At 36.2% G+C, this 21,513-nt stretch overlaps 1 protein-coding gene across 5 annotated transcripts in view; it reads left to right on the forward strand.

Annotated features, from left to right (window-relative positions):
• The window catches only part of EVI5 (ecotropic viral integration site 5), a 187,713-nt gene that overhangs the window by 99,953 nt on the left and 66,247 nt on the right, over positions 1-21,513 (forward strand). For all 5 annotated transcript variants that reach the window (XM_047726159.1, XM_047726161.1, XM_047726162.1 and 2 more), the window contains 3 exons: positions 7,827-7,967; positions 9,071-9,229; positions 15,208-15,354. In XM_047726159.1, coding sequence (XP_047582115.1) covers positions 7,827-7,967; positions 9,071-9,229; positions 15,208-15,354 — 447 coding nt within the window. The remainder of the gene's footprint in view (positions 1-7,826; positions 7,968-9,070; positions 9,230-15,207; positions 15,355-21,513) is intronic.

Consider the following 21,513-nt stretch of genomic DNA (forward strand, 5'->3'; position numbering starts at 1 on the left):
GCGCATTTTCCTGGGGTCTTTGCCACCCTTTTAGTATTTTATTTGCTCCTTCATATACTCTTACCTGGACAAAATGACAAGGCGGAAAAACTCACCACAAAAAAAGGAACAAGAGGCAGTACCAAAGGCTAGGGACCTAATCAATACAGACATTGGTAATATGTCAGATCTAGAGTTCAGAATGACGATTCTCAAGGTTCTAGCCGAGCACGAAAAAGGCATGGAGGATATTAGAGAAACCTCTCTGGAGAGATAAAAGCCCTTTCTGGAGAAATAAAAGAACTAAAATCTAACCAAGTGAAATAAAAAAGCTATTAATGAGGTGCAATAAAAAATGGAGGCTCTCACTGCTAGGATAAATGAGGCAGAAGAAAGAATTAGTGATGTAGAAGACCAAATGACAGAGAATAAAGAAGCTGAGCAAAAGAGGGACAAACAGCTACTAGACCACGAGGGGAGAATTTGAGAGATAAGTGACACCATAAGACGAAACAACATTAGAATAATTGGGATTCCAGGGGTGCCTGGGTGGCTCAGTGGGTTGGGCCTCTGCCTTCAGCTCAGGTCATGATCTCAGGGTCCTGGGATCGAGTCCCGCGTCGGGCTCTCTGCTTGGCGGGGAGCCTGCTTCCTCCTTTCTCTCTCTGCCTGCCTCTCTGCCTACTTGTGATCTCACTCTGTCAAATAAATTAAAAAAAAAAAAAAGAATAATTGGGATTCCAGAAGAAGAAGAAAGAGAGAGGGGAGCAGAAGGTATATTGGAGAGAAGTATTGTAGAGAATTTCCCTAATGTGGCAAAGGGAACAAGCATCAAAATCCAGCAGGTGCAGAGAACCCCCCTCAAAATCAACAAGAATAGGTCCACACCCCGTCACCTAATAGTAAAATTTACAAGTCTTAGCAACAAAGAGAAAATCCTGAAAGCAGCCTGGGAAAAGAAGTCTATAACATACAATGGTAAAAATATTAGATTGGCAGCAGACATATCCACAGAGACCTGGCAGGCCAGAAAGAACTGGCATGATATATTCAGAGCACTAAATGAGAAAAACATGCAGCCAAGAATACTATATCCAGCTAGGCTATCATTGAAAATAGAAGGAGGGGCGCCTGGGTGGCTCAGTGGTTAAAGCCTCTGCCTTTGGCTCAGGTCATGATCTCAGGGTCCTGGGACCGAGTCCCACATCAGGCTCTCTGCTCAGCAGGGAGCCTGCCTCCTTCTCCTGTCACTCTCTGCCTGCCTCTCTGCCTACTTGTGATCTGTCTGTCAAATAAATTTAAAAAAAAAAATCTTAAAAAAAAATAGAAGGAGAGATAAAAAGCTTCCAGGACAAACAAAAACTGAAAGAATTTGCAAACACCAAACCAGCTCTACAGGAAATATTGAAAGGGGTCCTCTAAGCAAAGAAAGAGCCTAAAAGTAGTAGATCAGAAAGGAACAGAGACAATATACAGTAACAGTCACTTTACAGGCAATACAATGGCACTAAATTCATATCTCTCAATACTTACCCTGAATGTTAATGGGCTAAAGCCCCAGTCAAAAGACACAGGGTATCAGAATGGATAAAAAAACAAAACCCATCAATATGCTGCCTACAAGAAACTCATTTTAGACCCAAAGACCCCTCCAGATTTAAAGCGAGGCGGTGGAAAACAATTTACCATGCTAATGGACATCAGAAGAAAGCTGGGGTGGCAATCCTTCTATCAGATCAATTAGATTTTAAGCCAAAGACTATAATAAGAGATGAGGAAGGACACTATATCATACCCAAAGTGTCTGTCCAGCAAGAAGATGTAACAATTTTAAATATCTCTGTCCCTAACGTGGGAGCAGCCAACTATATAAACCAACTACTAACAAAATCAAGGAAACACATCAACAATAATACATAATAGTAGGGGACTTTAACGCTCCCCTCACTGAAATGGACAGATCATCCAAGCAAAAGATCAACAAGGAAATCAAGGCCTTAAATGACACACTGGACCAGATGGACATCACAGATATATTCAGAACATTTCATCCCAAAGCAACAGAATACACATTCTTCTCTAGTGCACATGGAACATTCTCCAGAATAGATCACATCCTTGGTCCTAAATCAGGTCTCAACCGTTATCAAAAGATTGGGATCATTCCCTGCATATTTTCAGACCACAATGCTCTGAAGCTAGAACTCAATCACAAGAGGAAATTTGGAAAGAACCCAAATACATGGAAACTAAACAGCATCCTTCTAAAGAATGAATGGGTCAACCAAGAAATTAAAGAAGAATTGAAAAAATTCATGGAAACAAATGATAATGAAAACAAAACTGTTCAAAATCTGTGGGACACAGCAAAGGCAGTCCTGAGAGGAAAATAAATAGTGATACAAGCCTTTCTCAAGAAACAAGAAAGGTCTCAGGTACACAACCTAACCCTACACCTAAAGGAACTGGAGAAAAACAAGAAAGAAACCCTAAACCCAGCAGGAGAAGAGAAATGATAAAGATCAGCGCAGAAATCAATGAAATAGAAACAAAAAAAACCAATAGAACAAATCAACGAAACTAGGAGTTGGTTCTTTGAAAGAATTAATAAGATTGATAAACCCCTAGCCAGACTTATCAAAAAGAAAAGAGAAAGGACCCAAATAAATAAAATCATGAATGAAAGAGGAGAGATCACGACCAACACCAAAGAAATACAAACAATTATAAGAACATACCATGAGCAACTCTACGCCAACAAATTTGACAATTTGGAAGAAATGGATGCATTCCTAGAGACATATAAACTAGCACACCTGAACCCGGAAGAAATAGAAAGCCTGAACAGACCCATAACCAGTAAGGAGATTGAAACAGTCATCAAAAATCTCCAAACAAACAAAAGCCCAGGGCCAGACGGCTTCCCAGGGGAATTCTACCAAACATTTAAAGAAGAACTAATTCCTATTCTCCTGAAACTGTTCCAAAAACTAGAAATGGAAGGAAAACTTCCAAACTCATTTGATGAGGCCAGCATCGCCTTGATCCCCAAACCAGACAAGGATCCCATCAAAAAAGAGAACTACAGACCAATATCCTTGATGAACACAGATGCAAAAATTCTCACCAAAATACTAGCCAATAGGACCCAACAGTACATTAAAAGGATTATTCACCACGACCAAGTGGGATTTATTCCAGGGCTGTAAGGTTGGTTCAACACCCACAAATCAATCAATGTGATACAACCCATTAATAAAAGAAAGAACAAGAACCATATGATACTCTCAATAGATGCTGAAAAAGCATTTGACAAAGTGCAGCATCCCTTCCTGATCAAAACTCTTCAAAGTGTAGGGATAGAGGGCACATACCTCAATATTATCAAAGCCATCTATGAAAAACCCACCTCAAATATCATTCTCAGTGGAAAAAACTGAAAGCTTTTCCGCTAAGGTCAGGAACACGGCAGGGATGTCCGTTATCACCACTGCTATTCAACATAGTACTAGAAGTCCTAGCCTCAGCAATCAGACAACAAAAGGAAATTAAAGCCATCCAAATCGGCAAAGAAGAAGTCAAATTATCACTCTTTGCAGATGATATGATACTATATGTGGAAAACCCAAAAGACTCCATTCCAAAACTGCTAGAACTTGTACAGGAATTTAGTAAAGTGTCAGGATATAAAATCAATGCACGGAAATCAGTTGCATTTCTCTACACCAACAACAAGACGGAAGAAAGAGAAATTAAGGAGTCAATCCCATTTACAATTGCACCCAAAACTATAAGATACCTAGGAGTAAACCTAACCAAAGAGGCTAAGAACCTATACTCAAAAAACTATAAAGTACTCATGAAAGAAATTGAGGAAGACACAAAGAAATGGAAAAATGTTCCATGCTCCTGGATTGGAAGAACAAATATTGCGAAAATGTCAATGCTACCTAAAGCAATCTACACATTTAATGCAATCCCTATCAAAATCCCATCCATTTTTTTCAAAGAAATGGAACAAATAATCCTAAAATTTATATGGAACCAGAAAAGACCTCGAATAGCCAAAGGAATATTGAAAAAGAAAGCAAAGTTGGTGGCATCACAATTCCGGACTTCAAGCTCTATTACAAAGCTGTCATCACGAAAATAGTATGGTTCTGGCACAAAAACAGACACATAGATCAGTGGAACAGAATAGAGAGCCCAGAAATAGACCCTCCACTCTACGGTCAACTAATCTTTGACAAAGCAGGAAAGAATGTCCAATGGAAAAAAGTCAGCCTCTTCAACAACTGGTGTTGGGAAAATTGGACAGCCACATGCAGAAAAATGAAATTGGACCATTTCCTTACACCACACATGAAAATAGACTCAAAATGGATAAAGGACCTCAATGTGAGAAAGGAATTTATCAAAATCTTTGAGGAGAACACAGGCAGCAACCTCTTCGATCTCAGCCGCAGCAACGTCTTCCTAGGAACATCACCAAAGGCAAGGGAAGCAAGGGCAAAAATGAACTATTGGGATTTCATCAAGATCAAAAGCTTTTGCACAGCAAAGGAAACAGTTAACAACCACAAGACAACTGACAGAATGGGAGAAGATATTTGCAAACAACATTATCAGATAAAGGGCTAGTGTCCAAAATCTATAAAGGACTTAGCAATCTCAACACCCAAAGAACAAATAATCCAGTCAAGAAATGGGCAGAGGGCATGAACAGACATTTCTGCAAAGAAGACATCCAGATGGCCAACAGACACATGAAAAAGTGCTCCACAGCACTCGGCATCAGGGAAATACAAATCAAAACCACATTGAGATACCACCTTACACCAGTCAGAATGGCTAAAATTAACAAGTCAGGAAACATCAGATGTTGGCAAGGATGTGGAAAAAAGGGGAACCCTCCTACACTGTTGGTGGGCATGCAACCTGGTGATGCCACTCTGAAAAACAGCATGGAGGTTCCTCAAAAAGTTAAAAATAGAGCTACCCCATGACCCAGCAATCGTACTACTGGGTATTTACGCTAAACATACAAATGTAGTGATCCGAAGGGGCATGTTCACCCGAATGTTTATAGCAGCAATGTCCACAATAGCCAAACTATGGAAAGAACCTAGATGTCCATCAACAGATGAATGGATAAAGAAGATGTAGTATATATACACGATGGAATACTATGTAGCCATCAAAAGAAATGAAATCTTGCCATTTGCCACGACGTGGATGGAACTAGAGGGTATCATGCTTAGTAAAATAAGTCAGTCGTAGAAAGACAACTACCATATGATCTCCCTGATATGAGGAAGTGGAGATGCAACATGGGGGGTTAGAGGTGTAGGAGAAGAATAAATTAAACAAGATGGGATCGGGAGGGAGGCAAACCATAAGTGACTCTTAATCTCACAAAACAAACTGAGGGTTGTTGCGGGGAGGGGGTTTGGGAGAGGGGGTGGGGTTATGGACATTGGGGAGGGTATGTGCTATGGTGAGTGCTGTGAAGTGTGTAAACCTGGCGATTCACAGACCTGTACCCCTGGGGATAAAAATACACTATATGTTTATTAAAAATAAAAATAAATAAATTTAAAAAAAACAACAAAAAAACTTTCCAAGTTACTGTAAGCCACCTCAGGATATGTGGGAAGATCTTAGCCTAAGGTGTACTTACAGAAGATAATTTCCTCTTTTCAAGGTGACTAAAGAACTTTAAGGATTAGATAAGAAACAGAAATGCTTTTAGGTTTCTTAAAATTCTCAGACTTGAAAGTCTGTGTTCTAGATCACAAACCCTGTATCTCTTTTTTATCATCTGTAAAATTATTGATGGCTTGGGCTTTATGTTAAGTTTGTTCTTCTCACTGTTAGGTAGTATCTAGCTATTAAATCAAAGCTTTATACATAATGAACATGATAGCCTCAAACTGAAATAAAGCAGGGTCCAGCTACCTATAAGTAGTAGCGAAATAATTTTGCTAGAAATATACTTGCTATTTTTATATAATTTTTGGAGAATTCATTCTCTTATTTGTTGAGAAAAGACACCAAGAATGCCATAAAAAAATGTATAATAAAATATTAGGTTTCTAAGTTAGGAGTACTGTGGGTACCATAATGTAGATAAGAATCTTGACCTTTCAGTTTTGAATATTTGGTAGAAAAAAATTCCCTTGGGTCCAGTTTAAAAATGAATTTCTTAAATAGCATTGTTGTTATTTGTGTTATATAGTAGAAAGGAAATTAGAAGGCTTCATGCTTCCTATGGTTAATTTCTTCATGTAGGATTCTCTTTTTATGCATATATAGTAAATTTCTGGTATGCAATTGAGAAAATATTTAGTCCATCATAAAATTGTATAGTTTGCAAGGATAGCTTTATTCATGATCTCTGTGGGCTAAATTTTTCATGTCCTATTTTATAGTCATATTTTAGAAATATTTTAGAGTTATAAAATTTCATAGATTCAGTACTTGAAATGTCAGTAGTGCCTCAGTTGACTCAAGGAGATTTTACTAGGGCCTAATTTAGGATCTCTTGGTCCTGGCTCAAAGTAATAAGTGCTATCCTGTGTCCTAAGGTGGGTCTTTCAGTAGAGCAGGAGATTAGTCTAAATCTTGTACTCTTTTTTTTTTTTTTAAGATTTTATTTATTTATTTTTATTTTACAGAGACGGAGATCACATGTAGGCAGAGAGGCAGGAAGAGAGAGAGGAGGAAGCAGGCTCCCTGCTGAGCAGAGAGCCCAATGCGGCTTGATCCTAGGATCCTGGGATCATGACCTGAGCGGAAATCAGAGGCTTTAACCCACTGAGCCACCCCGGCGCCCCTAAATCTTGTACTCTTTAAGCAAATATTTAGATCACCCTAGTATTAATTTCTTAAATAGAATAATAAAAAGTTTAAAGATTTTATACTCCTTTCCAAAGTGACATGCTGAGAAAATATAACAAAACAGGCTTTGGACAATTTGTTTCCATAGATCTTTAAAATATGAATGATGTCCATGCTTTGTTTGGAGTCCTAATCAGGGATTAGTAAGCTTATTGCCATGTTGAAAAACATTTTGCTCATGTTGCTTTAAAACTTTGATTACTGTTTTATTAAGCAAAGCAAGTTAGACTTTTTGTGTCCTCAAAATTCAGTACAGTTACCCTCATACATTCCCTGTGGAAATGTAAAACAGTAAATCTGCTTTGGAAAAGCTTGACAGTTTCTTAAAAGTAGCAGTTCTGCTCCTTAGTATAAACTCAAGAGAATTAAAAATATAGGTCCACACACTTCTACACAAATGTTCCTAACATTTTCAGAATAGTAAGTGGAAACAACTCAAATTTCTGTCAGCTGTGAATGGATAAATAAAATGTAGCATATACACACGATGGAATATTATTTGTCAGTAAAAAGGAATGAACCTTGAAAACACTCTAGGTGAAAGAAGCTAGTCATAAATGGCCACGTATTGTGTGATTCCATTGATATGAAACGTCCAGAATAGACAAATCCATAGAGACAGAAAGTAAACTAGTGTTTGTCAGGGGCTGTGGGGAGGGGAAATGTGGAGTGACTGCTAATGGGTATAGGGTTTCATTTTGGGGTGATTAAAGTGTTCTGAAATTAGATTGTGGTGATGGTTGTACAACCCTGTGAATATTGGGTTAAAACCACTGACTGGTGCACATTAAAAGGGTAAGTTTTATGGTTTGTGATTTATATCTCAGTAAAAGTGTGTAAAATTAAGTATAGTTACATATGGGACAAAATAGCTCTTACTACATATGTTTTATTTAATTTTATTCTTTAAATTTAAAAATTCCATATTGTATTTTCTCTTGCTTCAGAGAAACAACTCCTTTCCTGATGAGAATAACATTGCAAGACTTCAGGAAGAGCTCATTGCTGTGAAACTGAGAGAAGCAGAAGCTATTATGGGATTGAAAGAACTTAGACAACAAGTCAAGGATTTAGAGGAACACTGGCAGGTATATCATTATATTTTATATGTTTTTTAAAAAGCAGGTGAAACCTGAATACCCAGTTTGTGTGAATTTGAAGTAGCTGATGATCAACACTAGGATTTGAGTTTAAAATGAGAAGGACTCTTTCAATATAGAAATCTGAGAGCACTTATAAGTTGAAGGTACCTTTAAGCTGTTTCTCCCTTTTTTTTCATTTAATTAAAAAACAGATAAAATAGAGATCAAGTCTTATATCGTTGTGATTTATATAACTTCTCTAAAGAATCAAAAAATTTTCCTTTATATAGGACATATTTCTTCTGTTGATATTAAATCCATTAGTATGAAACAACAGAGGGTGACACTAACATAAATTTGTCTATACCTTTGTAAACTTTTGAAAATTGGTTATCTAACAAAATCAGGCATTTATATGCCTGCAAATTTATTCACATATGAGGGGAAGTGTTGACAAGGAACAAACAAACAAAAAGTGAGTCTAGAAGACAGAGCAAGAAGGGAGAGAGGGAAGAAAAAAAAACACTATATACCATTTCAGAATAGTGACTTCGGTTTGAATTTGGGGTGGGGCTACATCTAGTAAAGACTGAAATTAGTCCTTAACATTGCCACAGCTTTTTTCTTTCCCCAGAAATGTCAGGCAGCAATAAACTGGAAATTAAAAACAAAAGAAAACTAATGCTTCACCATGGATATTTTGAGAACATTCCTAATATTCCTTCCTTAATTCATGAATGGCCCCATTTTTTTTCCTTGGGATTTCATTAAAAATGTGGAAATCTCTCTTAAAATAAATTTAGGGTAAAAATTGTATTCTTTACAATTTGCCACAGTATAAACAGATTTGAACTATATCTGAGCTTGTATTCCAGATCTGCCACTTGTTGGCTATACTGACCTTTTAAAGTTACTTAATCACCACCATTTCCATCATCTGACCTGGATAATGACTATTATAGTGCCCTAAATATTAAGGTTTGATGGGGATAAATAAAATAATGTATACACAGTGCTAAATATAGTAGTGGCATGAAATAAGTGCCAGGAAAGTCAGCTCTTATTTTGATAGTGGGATATTTGTTGCAATATATTTTTTTGTCTTTTAGCGCCACTTAGCTCGTACTACTGGGAGGTGGAAAGACCCACCTAAGAAGAATGCTGTGAATGAGTTACAGGATGAACTGATGACCATTCGACTTAGAGAAGCTGAAACTCAGGCAGAAATAAGAGAAATAAAACAAAGAATGATGGAAATGGAAACACAGGTATGATGGGAAAGCCTGGTAGCTTTAAAAAATACCATTAGCAGGGCGCCTGGGTGTCTCAGTGGGTTAAAGCCTCTGCCTTCAGCTCAGGTCATGATCCCAGGGTCCTGGGATCTAGCCCTGCATTGGGCTCTCTTCTCAGCGGGGAGCCTGCTTCCTCCTCTTTCTCTGCCTACTTGTGATCTCTGTCAAATAAATAAATAAAATCTTAAAAATACCATTAGCATGGGGTGCCTGCGCGGCTCAATTGGTTAAATATTGGATTCTTGATTTTTGGCTCAGGTCATGAGCTCAGGGTCATGAGATCAAGCCCCACATTGGGTTCCAGACAGATTGTGAAGTCTGCTTAAGGTTCTCTCTCTCCCTTTCTCTGTCCCTCCCGCACCCCCTCACGTGCTCTCACTCTCTCTCCTAAAACAAAAACAAAAACAATTAGCAGATCAAAAGTTTATGCACGGGTTATATCATCCTTAAAATAGAGCTAAAAGATGGATATATGAAACTGTCTAGACTAATTTCCTAGCCCAAAGAAAAAGGGCTAAAAATTATAGTCTTTGATATCAGAGATTTAGTGTCTTCTTTGACCTAGTCCGCAAAGTTTGAACAAGTCATAAAACTACATTTAACTTTGTTCCCTTGTTGCACAACTTGAGAGGCAATAGTCATGTAGAGCAAGATTTCTCAACCTTGACTATTAAAATGGGTTTTGAACCACGTAATCCTTTATTTGGGGGACTGGCCTGTGCATTGTAGGATGTTTACCAGCATCCCTCTACCAACTCGATCCCCAGTATCACTGTACCCCCCACTCCAGGTTGTGATGACCAGAGCATCTCTACACATTGCTAGATGTCCCCTTGGGGCAGAATTTCCCCTGGTTGAGAACAATTGGTATATACTATAATGTGAATGATTCTTCCTTATGTGTAATTTGGTGACTCTGAGCATTAATTCCAAAGTTATACTTCTTCTCAGATCTTCCCTTTCTGTAATAAATTCTACCTTAAATATACTTGATTTAAGATCTGCAAAATCCTTTTTATGGAATTCATTTGCATTATAAACCACTTTTGATTTTTACGTGGTACATTTGTGTGTACCGTATTCTGTATTCTCTGTAATGTTATTTGGTTTTCAAAATATCTAGTCAGTAGGGGGCATAGTTAACTCAGGTATCATTCTGCATACCTATGTGCAAAATGATCATCCTAACTCAAACATGATAACAAGAATCTGTAAATCCTTTAGGTTAAATATATCTTGTTTTACATTGTTCAAAGTTATTTTCTTGTATTTTTCATTAAAATTAAAAATAACAGATTATGAAAATTAGAAATCTAGCTTTTGTAATGGGAAGTTTTATTTTTATAACAGATTTTATCTTCATGTACATATTAAAGATGCAAGCACAGCTTTTAAGCCATTGTTCAGGTTTTCCATTGTTCAGGTTTCCTTTATTTCTCTTTCTTTCTTTCTTTCTTTCTTTCTTTCTTTCTTTCTTTCTTTCTTTCTTTCTTTTTAAGACTTTATCTACTTATTTGTCAGAGAGCACAAGCAGGGGGAGGGGTATAGGGAGAAAGAGAAGCAGGATCCCTGCTGAGCAGGGAGCCCAACAAGGGGCTCAATCCCAGGACTCTGGGATCATGACCAGAGTGGAAGGCAGACGCTTAACAGAGCCACCCAGCCACCCCAGATTTTATTTAAGAGTGATAAATGAATCAAATTCATAAACATCGTTTTGAGAACTTTTGAATACAAAACACTGTCCAGCCATCAGAGAACTTAACACCTAAGAAATCAGGCATGCACAAAACTATGTTTAATATAATTCACTATATGACATGATGGTTATTAATCATTTCTGATTAATGTAAGTCGAGTCATTAAGCTGTACATCTTAGACTTACGCAGTGCTCTGTATCAATTATATCTCAATAAAATCTAAAAAAATGTATAATTCAGAAATTTGGTAATTAAAGAGTTTGATGAAAACTGCTGTGGAAAATAGGAGGGCAAAATTAATTCCTATTAGATGGCTTAGGAAAAGGCTTCCTAAGGATTTGTATTTTGAATTGTACCTGATTAAGTGTGATTTTGGATCGATTTTGCTGGAAGAAGAATCACATAAAGTACTTTTTCCTAAATGCCAGTGCTTGAACTGATGATGATCCATATTGAGCATCCAGATTAAGAGATTTGTCCTTGTTGATACATTTCAGCTCCTTCATTGCAGTGCCTTTTAGAAAATACCACCTAGGGAGTCCACCTTAGTTTACTGAGCCCCACTCTTCTTCCTGTGTACCAGTTTTTGCTCTTACAGATATTGCTGCTCTGAACATTCTTGTACATGTTTCCTTGTGGATAGCTCTGAGAGTTTCTTCAGGACAGGGATCCTTATCTCTTTTTTATACTATAAACTCCTTTGGCAGTCTGAACCCTCTGGGCCCTTTCTCAAAATAATGTTTTTTAATGCATAAAGTAAAATACATAGGATTGCAAAGCAAACCAGTTATATTGAGGTATGGTTATCAAAATACTGAAAAACAAACAAGTGTATGATACAGTACACATACAGAGACGTACGCAACATGTTCAGATGGCTAGATTCAGGTTTCTGATATTTTGGATTTTTCGTATTCTGTTGTCATTCTGTTTTTGTTCATCTGCATGTAATGTATTTGTCCCTCTGCTCACCCTTGATGTTTTCTGTCTTATTTTTAGCGGTTTGAAGATGAAATGATTTGATGTACTTTTTTGCTTTGTTTTTTTTTTTCCTCTGAGTTTCTTGGCCCTCTGGCTTTGTGTCTACCATGAAATTTGGAAAATTCTTGGTTGTTTCTTCTTCAAATATATATTCTGTCCACCCATACTCTTTTCTCCTCCTGGGATTCCCATTACACATATATTAGATTATTTGATATTGATAGTAACTCTTGAATGTTCTCTTCTTTTTTCCCCCTCATTATTTGTTCCCTTTGTGTTTCAGTTTCTCTTGACTTAAATATTTCTGTTGACTTACAATTAAGTTCACTGATTCTTTCTTCCACTTTGTGAGTTGTCTGATGAGCCATTGAAGGCATTCTTCAAATATATTACTGTGTTTTTCATTTCTAGCATTTCCGTTTGATTCTTTCAGTTTTTATTTCTGTGTCAATACTAACTATGTGATCTTGCATGGTTTTCACTTTTCTGTTAGAGCCTTTAGCATATTAATCAGTGTCACTGTAAATTCCCTGTCAGGTAATTTAATATCTGTGTCATATGTGAGGCTGATTCTGTGGAATGCTTTGTCTCTTGGTAGTGTTTTGTTTTTTCGTACCTGTTCCTATGCTTTGTAATTTTTTGCTGAAAATTGAATATATTGAGTAGGACAATAGACTAAGGTAAGTAGTTTTTAATGCCTGGAAATGGGCATACCTTTTCCTCTGCTAGGCCTTTAATGTGGGGGATTTGAGTTAATATAGTCAGGAGTTGGGCTGGGTTTGAGGTTTGTTGTTTCTGTGGTTACCCTCATTGCACCACAGCCTTCAAATTCCTCTAGCATTATCTTATTTTTAGATTGGGGGCTGGTTTGCCAGCAGGTTTTCTCAGTGTCTTTAGTTCTTCCATTTACACAGCATTTCAGAGAGAGTCTCCAGGGTGTTCCACTGTTACTTGTTGCAGGAAGTTGGAGGGGCAGAAGTCTTCCCCATTTTTCTGATAAAGCCTCAGTCTTAGGCTGCATTGTGTCCCTGGATCTGGAGTGTTTGACTTTCTTAGTGCTCCACCTGACCACCAGCATAGTCCTAGGCCCACAATATAGTCCTATCCCATTCTCAGGTGTAGTGGTTTCCCCAGTGCTCCAGGGGCAACAGTGTTTCTTGGCCTGTGAAGCCTGTGAAACCTTTTATTCCCTAGAGGAGGGAAGGTTTAGTGCTCCTTCTCCATTGCCTGCTATTCTCCCTCAAGCCTATGCTGTGGAGATCTCTTTCTTAAGACTCTCATCAGTCTTTTTTGTGTGTACCTTTTTGGGTCCATGAAGAAAAAGTGTATAAGAGCTTGTGAACTCTGCTGTCTAGCCAGCCAACACTTGGCCACAACCAATTTAATAATATTCCAGCTGAATCATTCTAACAACTTTTGGCTTCATCTGCCGTATCTGTCCTTAGATTTGGGGATAGTTGGTTGCCTTGTAACCTTTCCTCTCTGGTTTTAACAAGAATCATGAATTCAGAGTTTGGCTTTTTTTTTTTTTTTTTTTTTTAAAGAATAGGAGTAGTGCTCTTTATATTCTACAACCCCATCAGGAATCAAAACTCTTGAGCTGAACCAAAATCAAGAATTGGATGCTTAACCAACTGAGCTATCCAGGCACCCCCAAATTTGCTAAATGTTTTTTGATAGTTACTTGTTCTTTGCTTATGTTTTTGCTCCCTCTTTTTATGTCTTATCATTTTAAATAAACTATTTTATACAAAATCCTTACATGATTATTATCTAGAGTTTTTAAAGAATTTATTCTTGTTATCCTTTTGTCTACAATTTCTCACTTACTGTCCATTTTCGGTTTTATGTGTGGAGTTTTATAATTTTGGATCATGGACTTGTAGTGAGGGGTCAAGGGAGGGATTCTATCTGTGGGAATTCTTTGCAGCTTATGTTGAATTTATGTCTTCTGAAGTGTAGTTATTTGTTCAGTGGTAGAAGCGAAGACAGTAAAAAGAAGTTGCAGAACATTTTGAATCTAAGTACTGAGTACTTAGATTAAGTACTGAATCTAAGTACTAAGAAGATCACTATTTTGTAGACAAATAGGAAGAAGAGTAAAAGTAAAAATGAAGAAACTCAGAAATGGTAGAAAGTTTTGGAGCTTAAAACTGTTACATGATGCAGATTTTTTAATAAAACTGGAGGGTGGGTTGTTTTTATTGAGTGAAGTAGAATAGGTGTAATAATAGTAACAACCAAGGATTTATTAAGTATCTGTTTAATTTCAGACATTATGTGAGATTCCTTTCATAAACTTTACTCATGTGATTCTTACAACACAGCCTTTGAAGTCTAGTCATAATATCTATGCTTATACTAGTGTACTGGATTTGATGGGATTAGGTAAATTTAGCAAGGTTGAAAAACTGTAAAATGAGGAACCAGATTCTTCTGTCTTCGACTGTAAAATCCCTACTGTTTCTTTCAGACCCCTAATAGAATCTTAGGGTTGAAAGAAATCAGGCTATGTGAAGCCTGCATGGGGAAACTACTTCATGTCAGTCAAATTAAGGTCTCTATATATTTTTTAGCATGTTCTATAGTTTTAATACATTAAACACCAACATTTATTGAGTTATTTCTATATATTAAGTGCTGTTCCATGTACTCTCTCATTTAATACTGAAGAGACCCGAATGAGAAATAAGGAGTATTTTTATATACATTTTTCAAATAAAAAAAATAGAAATATTATAACCAGTTTGCTTAATCACCAAATAACAAGTCAGAATTCAAAACCAGTTCATGTTCCTTAAAATGACTGTGCTGTACATTGGAATATAGAAGTGCATATGACACATTTCATGACATAAAGGATTTTACAGTCTAGTAAATGGTGATGGTACTTTTCAATCAGTCTGTCCTTTTGGGAATGGGAAAGAGGAGTTAAATTCATCATATTTCTGTATCTGCTCATTTTTATGATACTGCCTATTTCAGAAATTAACACTTCAGGGTCTGTGTAAACATTCTTTAAGTTTGTAGATAGTTATTGTATAAACAGAAAGTTAGGAAGAGTTTCTAATATAGACCTTAAGTATCTTCTGGATGACTCAATTTTTTAAAGCACATTTATAATTCTTTTTAGCATTTAACTATTATATGTTAAATAAAACCACCTGTAACTGATAGCATTTTACATAATGTTGTTGAGATATAATGGAGAGGTAAAAATTTGTAGATTTTTTGGGGGTCTTTAAAGTCTGAGTATTTATATTTTTAATTATTAGAATCAGATCAATAGTAACCATCTTCGAAGAGCGGAACAAGAGGTGATTAGTCTGCATGAGAAAGTGCAGTATCTTTCGGCACAGAACAAAGGACTACATACTCAATTAAGTGAAGCAAAGCGCAAACAAGCAGAGATTGAATGCAAGGTAAATATATTGGCTACCTAATGTTTTTGTCAATGTAATAATGCCTTTTTTGTTTTGTCTCTTCATTATTTTAAAGGCAATAAAACCAAAAAGAGCTAGTTTGATTTCCCATTTTTCCTGGATTTGGTTTGGTGGTTGCTTTCAGACAGGGTTAGCTCATCTTGCTGTGAGGTGGATTTCAGGCAGGAAACCTCATTTCACCCACTCGGTTAAATGCCAGTTTAGGAAATTAAGTTAACCAAGTGGCTGAAAATTGGTATCTCTTTATAATTTTTCTTTTGACTTGTAGCTCTTTAAAACCAAAGCTTTTAAAATCACAACCAAATAGATAGGTAATTTAGGGAGATTAGGGCAACTCTGCTTTGATTGGTATGGTATAGTATGCACTCAATATTGATATATGTTTTCTGGGTAGAGAGCAGAAGTGTGTTTGCCCATGGTTTGGGAAAATTGTGTACATTTCCCATTATTATTTTAATCAGTTTTTCTATTTTTTATGCATGAAGTATTTGGATTTATAAAGCTTCAAAAAGTATTTGAATGCAAGTAAATGTTTTCCTGAAGTCAGTTGCCAGTGCAGCTGTGGTGAGAGAGTGAGGGGATGAGGAGTGGGGTGGGACAAGGAGCGGGGTAGAACAAGAGAGAGTGAGTGTGAGAGAAAGAGAAATAACTAAAGATATGACTGTGGTCTCAGCATTAGAATAGATTACTAGGGACAAGTTATGGAATTTTAAAAATAAAGTAGGCATCCGTCTTTCCATGGTGATACAGCAGGAATGATGCCCTTTAAGATTCTAGCCTTATTATTCTATGATAAGAAATAAGACTTTCATTGGTACATATGAAACTGTAATTCCATCAACTTGTTCTGGTGTCATTAAAAACCCGGAGTGAAGCTTGAGTGGTTTATCAGTGTCACTGAAATCCAGAGATGAAATTACATCCTAATAAATATGCATGGCTGTTGCAATTTACACTGACAGAAATCTGTAGGCAGTACTGAAATTTGTGCTAACTTAAAATTAGTCCCTCTAGAAGGATGTGACTAGACTAATTTAAAAATAAAATGATGTGACATGAGGTTATATCAATTTGATTTGTCTTTCTAGTATGTGATTAAATTTTTATGATGCCATATTGTCTGTGCTGACTTATTTTTAATAAAGAGCTAAACTTAATCTCTTTTCAAATTATTGGGGTTTTTCTTAAACATAGGTTGATAACATTGTTACTGGATTTAATATTGTTCCTCAAATGCCTTAGCACCTTTTAAGGAAAGTAAGGTGTTCTTTGGAAATAATTTTTGGGATTTGCTGATGAAAAAAAAATATATATATATTTTTAAATTTAAGTAATAGGCTTAGATTCAGAATTTTAGAAAATTTTAAGAACCAATATTTTATTTTATTTTTAACTGTTCAGTAATAAATCTGTGAATTTGTTACAGATGCTGATACTTATATCTGTGTGTGTGTGTTTAGCCTGTATATTGATTTATTCAATGTTTTGTAATACCTTTTGTAGATTTTGAGAATGCCCAGTGTGTCATTACTGTAGCACCTAGTACAATGTAATTAAGTGTATATATTTTACCTTGTTATACTGGAACACTTCAGGAATAAACCCTAACTTTTTCAAGGAAGCTAGTCCTTCAATTATGGAAATATGGTTCATTTTCATTTAGTTTTTTTTTAGACTTTATTTATTTGAGAGCAAGAGAGTATATATATAGGTATGCACACAAGTTGGGCAGAGGGTTAGAGGTAGGGGAAGAAGCAGACTTTCCACTGAGCCGGGAGCCGGACTCTGGGCTCCATCCCAGGACCCTGAGATCATGACCTGAGCTGAGGGCAGACACTTAACTGATTGAGTCACTAGGTACCCACCCCTCATTTAGTTATGTATGATTATAGCTTGTAATTTGTTGATAAATAACTATTAAATTTCATTTTATTTTTCATTTATGTAGTATATCAGGATACTGTTTTTAGTATTAATGTTATTTTCCTTCTACAACTGAATTTGAATGTTCCTGCTTAAAGATGAAAATAGTATAAGTCTGTAATCTCCAATATGAAAATTCAAAACACTCTGAAACCCAAACATTTTCTCATAAATTTCATAGAAATTCATTTGGGTGGCCATTTATAATTTTTGTTTTATCCTACTTGGTGTGAATATTTATACTTTACAGTTTCATCGTGTTTAATACTGAGCAAGGTATTTCATTATGGATGCAACCTTGTAGATAATGCTAATGTATGGTTCATGTATCTTATTATTTTTCTAAAATCTAAAAAATAAAAAATTCTATGATATATTTAGTCCTCAAGATTTTAGTAATGAGATTGTGGGATTTCCTACATAAATCTAAATTTGAAGAGTATAGAAGGATTTTATATTCTCGAGTTCTACATTTATAAAGAGAGATACCAATATAGATATGTATGTATCCATGGAAAAGGTATAGTACAGTAATTCATATATAAACTTGTAAAATTATATGATAAGTAATTTTAAGTAGGAAAGTCAGAGTATTTTACTATGATTATAACATTGTACATATTTGTAGTAATGACAAGAAGGAAACAGGAAGAAAATAAACCTGGTGCTTATATATAATATAAACCTTTTTTTTTAAATTTTATATATTTCTTTGTCTGAGAGAGAGAGTACAAACAGGGGGAGTGGCAGACAGAGGGAGAAGGAGACTCCCCACTGAGTAAGGAGCCTGATGCAGGACTCAACCCAGGACCCTGAGATCATGACCTGAGCTGAAAGAGATGCTCAACTGATTGAGCCACCCAGCTGTCCCAAATATGAACTTTAATAGCTTAATACATATGCATTTTTTCATAATGCTTTGATTTTTTAACAGTATAAGTGAAAGCATTGCTCATACTCTTTCCCCTTTTATCTCATTCTCTTCCTGACTCTACCATATACCCTTTCTTTTATTTTTTTGCTAGGTGACTGCTTTTATTTGTGATACGTCCTTTGAGAGTTTTTTTTTAAAGATTTTATTTATTTATTCGAGAGAGAGTGAGTGAGAGAGAGAGAGAGCGCGTGAGAAGAGTAGCAGGGGAGATAGGGAAGCAGACTCGCCACTGAGCAGGAAGCCTGATGTGGGGGTCCATTCTAGGAACCTGGGATCATAACCTGAGCAGAAGACAGATGTTTAACTGACTGAGCCATCCAGGTGCCCCTCTTTCAGAGTTTCTTTTAGGCAAATACAAGCAAGTAAAAGTACATAATTTTTCTTTTCACTTTTTTACATAAAAGTTAACATATTGTGTGTTCTTCTTCTTGCTTTTTTTTTTTGTCACTATAGTTTTTTTTTTTAATGTCATTATGTTTTATAGAGCTTTCAATATCAGTACTTCAAGAGCCTTATTAGTTTCTAAGGTACATTGTTTTCCATTGCATGGATGTATCGTAGTATACTTAACTAGATTCTTGTTGATGGGCACATGGATTGTCCCCAGTGTTTTTGCTGCCACAGCAGTGTAGTTAATAACCTCTTGTACATATATAATTTCAGACATACAGAGTTATATCCACATTCTATACCTATAGAGGTATATCCACATGTTCCTTTAGATTGGTCAGTGGGTAAATGCATTTGTACTTTCGTAAAATTTTGTCAGATGACACTTCATGGATTGAACCTTTTGTACTCTGACCAAGAGGGCATGATAGTACTTGTTTCTCCATTATGTTACTTACAAAGGTACTTACAAAGTGTATAGCCAAACCTTTTCATTTTAAGTAGATGTAACTTGCATATTTTGGAACAGTGATTCTCAAGTAAGGGTGGGAGGAGGTGAGATGATGAGACTTCACAGAATTACGGCATCTGTTTACATATTCATCAAATACTTGGGCAACCTTTATTTGTTAGTATTATAGGCACTGGGGACTCTAGTGGAGAAAGTGAGCACAATGTTTATTGAAACAATAAATAAAAAATACACAAGATCATTACTAATGATGTACTGTAAAGTGGGAGGTAAGAGGAAGTGGTGATTAAGATGGAGTGCCAGGAGGTGGTATCGAAGCTGGGATGTGAAGAATAGGAAAGCAGCAGCTATGTGAAGAGCCAGGGGAAGGATCCTCACCATGAAAGGGTCGCAGAGTTCAAGATCCAAAAGCAGAAAAGTTGGTTGCTGAGTCTTGTATAAAGTAAAAAGCCAATGACATAAAAACCAGGGAAGTAGGTTGGGATTCCACGTCTTACCATACAAAATTTTACTTCCCATACTAATGAGTTTGGGTTTTACTCTTAAGTGCTGTGGGAAGCCACTGAAAGGTTTTAAACAGAAAAGCAACTATGACTTTTTCTGGTTTGCCATATTTCCTTCAGGTTTTTTTTTTTACGTTTAATTTTGACATTTTTTGTTTACAGAAAAGCAGCAAAAATAGGACAGTTACCATATAACTTTTAATCAGCTTCTCCTAATGTTAACATTTTATATAACCATGATACATTTATCACTACTAAGAAATTAATGAAACTACAGACTTTATTCAGATCTCCCCATTCAGATCTCCTCTAGTCTGTGACAGTTTCTTAATGCTTTGTTATCTTTCCTTAGACCTTTATTATTGAAAAATATTGGTCAGTTATTTTGTAGAATATCCTTCAGCTTGGAATTGTATGTTTTCTCATGACTAGACTGAGATAATGTATTTTAGGAAAGAATACAGAATAGAAGTGTTCTTAGCACATCATGTTAGAAGGCATTTTGTATTAATATGTTAATGCTGTTGACCTTGATCATTTAAGTTGGTGTCTGCCAAGTTTTCTCCACTACAGAGCTTTTTTCCTCTCATACTCTGTTCATTACAAGTAAGTTACCAAGTCCAGCCCAGTCTGACAGCCGGCAGGGATGTTAAGCTACACCCCCTCAAGGAAAGAGTGTTAAAAAAACTTGTGGACATATATTAAAACCACCACAGTAATTAATAAATATTTTGGGGGAACTATTTTGAGGTCATGAAAATATCCTTAAAGTTTCCGCAACTGGGGCGCCTGGGTGGCTCAGTGAGTTGAGCCTCTGCCTTCGGCTCAGGTCGTGGTCTCGGGGTCCTGGGATCGAGTCCCGTATCGGGCTCTCTGCTCTGCAGGGAGCCTGCTTCCTCCTCTCTCTCTGCTTGACTCTCTGCCCACTTGTGATCTCTCTCTGTCAAATAAATAAAATCTTTAAAAAAAAAAGTTTCAGCAACTAATTTTAGCATTTGTTAGAGGATATTGCTTATAGCAATTAATGTAATTATTTTTCAAAAGAACACACATACCACTGTGTGTAGAGATAGGTTTGGCTGGGGTTGGAGACAGATTTGTTATGAGATCTTCAGGAAATAGTATAATACAGGTACTAGCTTGGGCTCAGTACCTTTAAATAAAGAGAAGTAGATAAATTCACAGTCTGTTTTTTGTACAGAACCAACAAGACTTGGTGATTAGATTGGAGAGGGAGAAGATTAAGGGGAATTTTTTTTTACATGATTAACGTAATTTTGTATAATTTATAATATTTACATTTGTAAGTATTATATATGTTGCATATAATATATACATTTATAAGTATTTTATATTATATATAATGTCATATTATAAATAATGTAATTTATTTGATTAATATAATTTTTTACACACTGTTAACTAAAATTAGGAGACTATAAATGTATTAGTTATCTATTACTATTTTTAAAATTGCCTCTAAAACTTAGTGGCTTAAAATAGCAATAAGCACTAGTATCCTAGAGTTTTTGTGGGTCAGAAATTCAGGAGCAGTTTAACCAAGTGGTTCTGGTTTAGAGTCTTTTACGAGGCTGCAGTTATCTGAAGGCTTAACTGGAGCTAAAGGATGAGGTGTTTTAGGTGGCCCTCTCACAAGGTTGGAAGTTGGTGCTGACTGTTGGAGACATCACTGCCCTTGAGGGGATTTCTCTTAGTAAAGGATTTAGACAAGTACAGAAACAAGCACAATGCAGATGAGTAGTGCTGTGATTGAGGAGGTATATAGGACACTATAATGGGAGTTTAGTGTTAGGATAATGCTTCAAGAAAGGCTAACTGAGGAATGATTGAGCTAAGACATTAAAGCTATGTAGGAGTTAAGGAAAGACAATAAATAGAGTTCACTGGACAGAGGG

Source organism: Lutra lutra, chromosome 4, assembly GCF_902655055.1.
Source record: "Lutra lutra chromosome 4, mLutLut1.2, whole genome shotgun sequence".
NCBI lineage: Eukaryota > Metazoa > Chordata > Mammalia > Carnivora > Mustelidae > Lutra > Lutra lutra.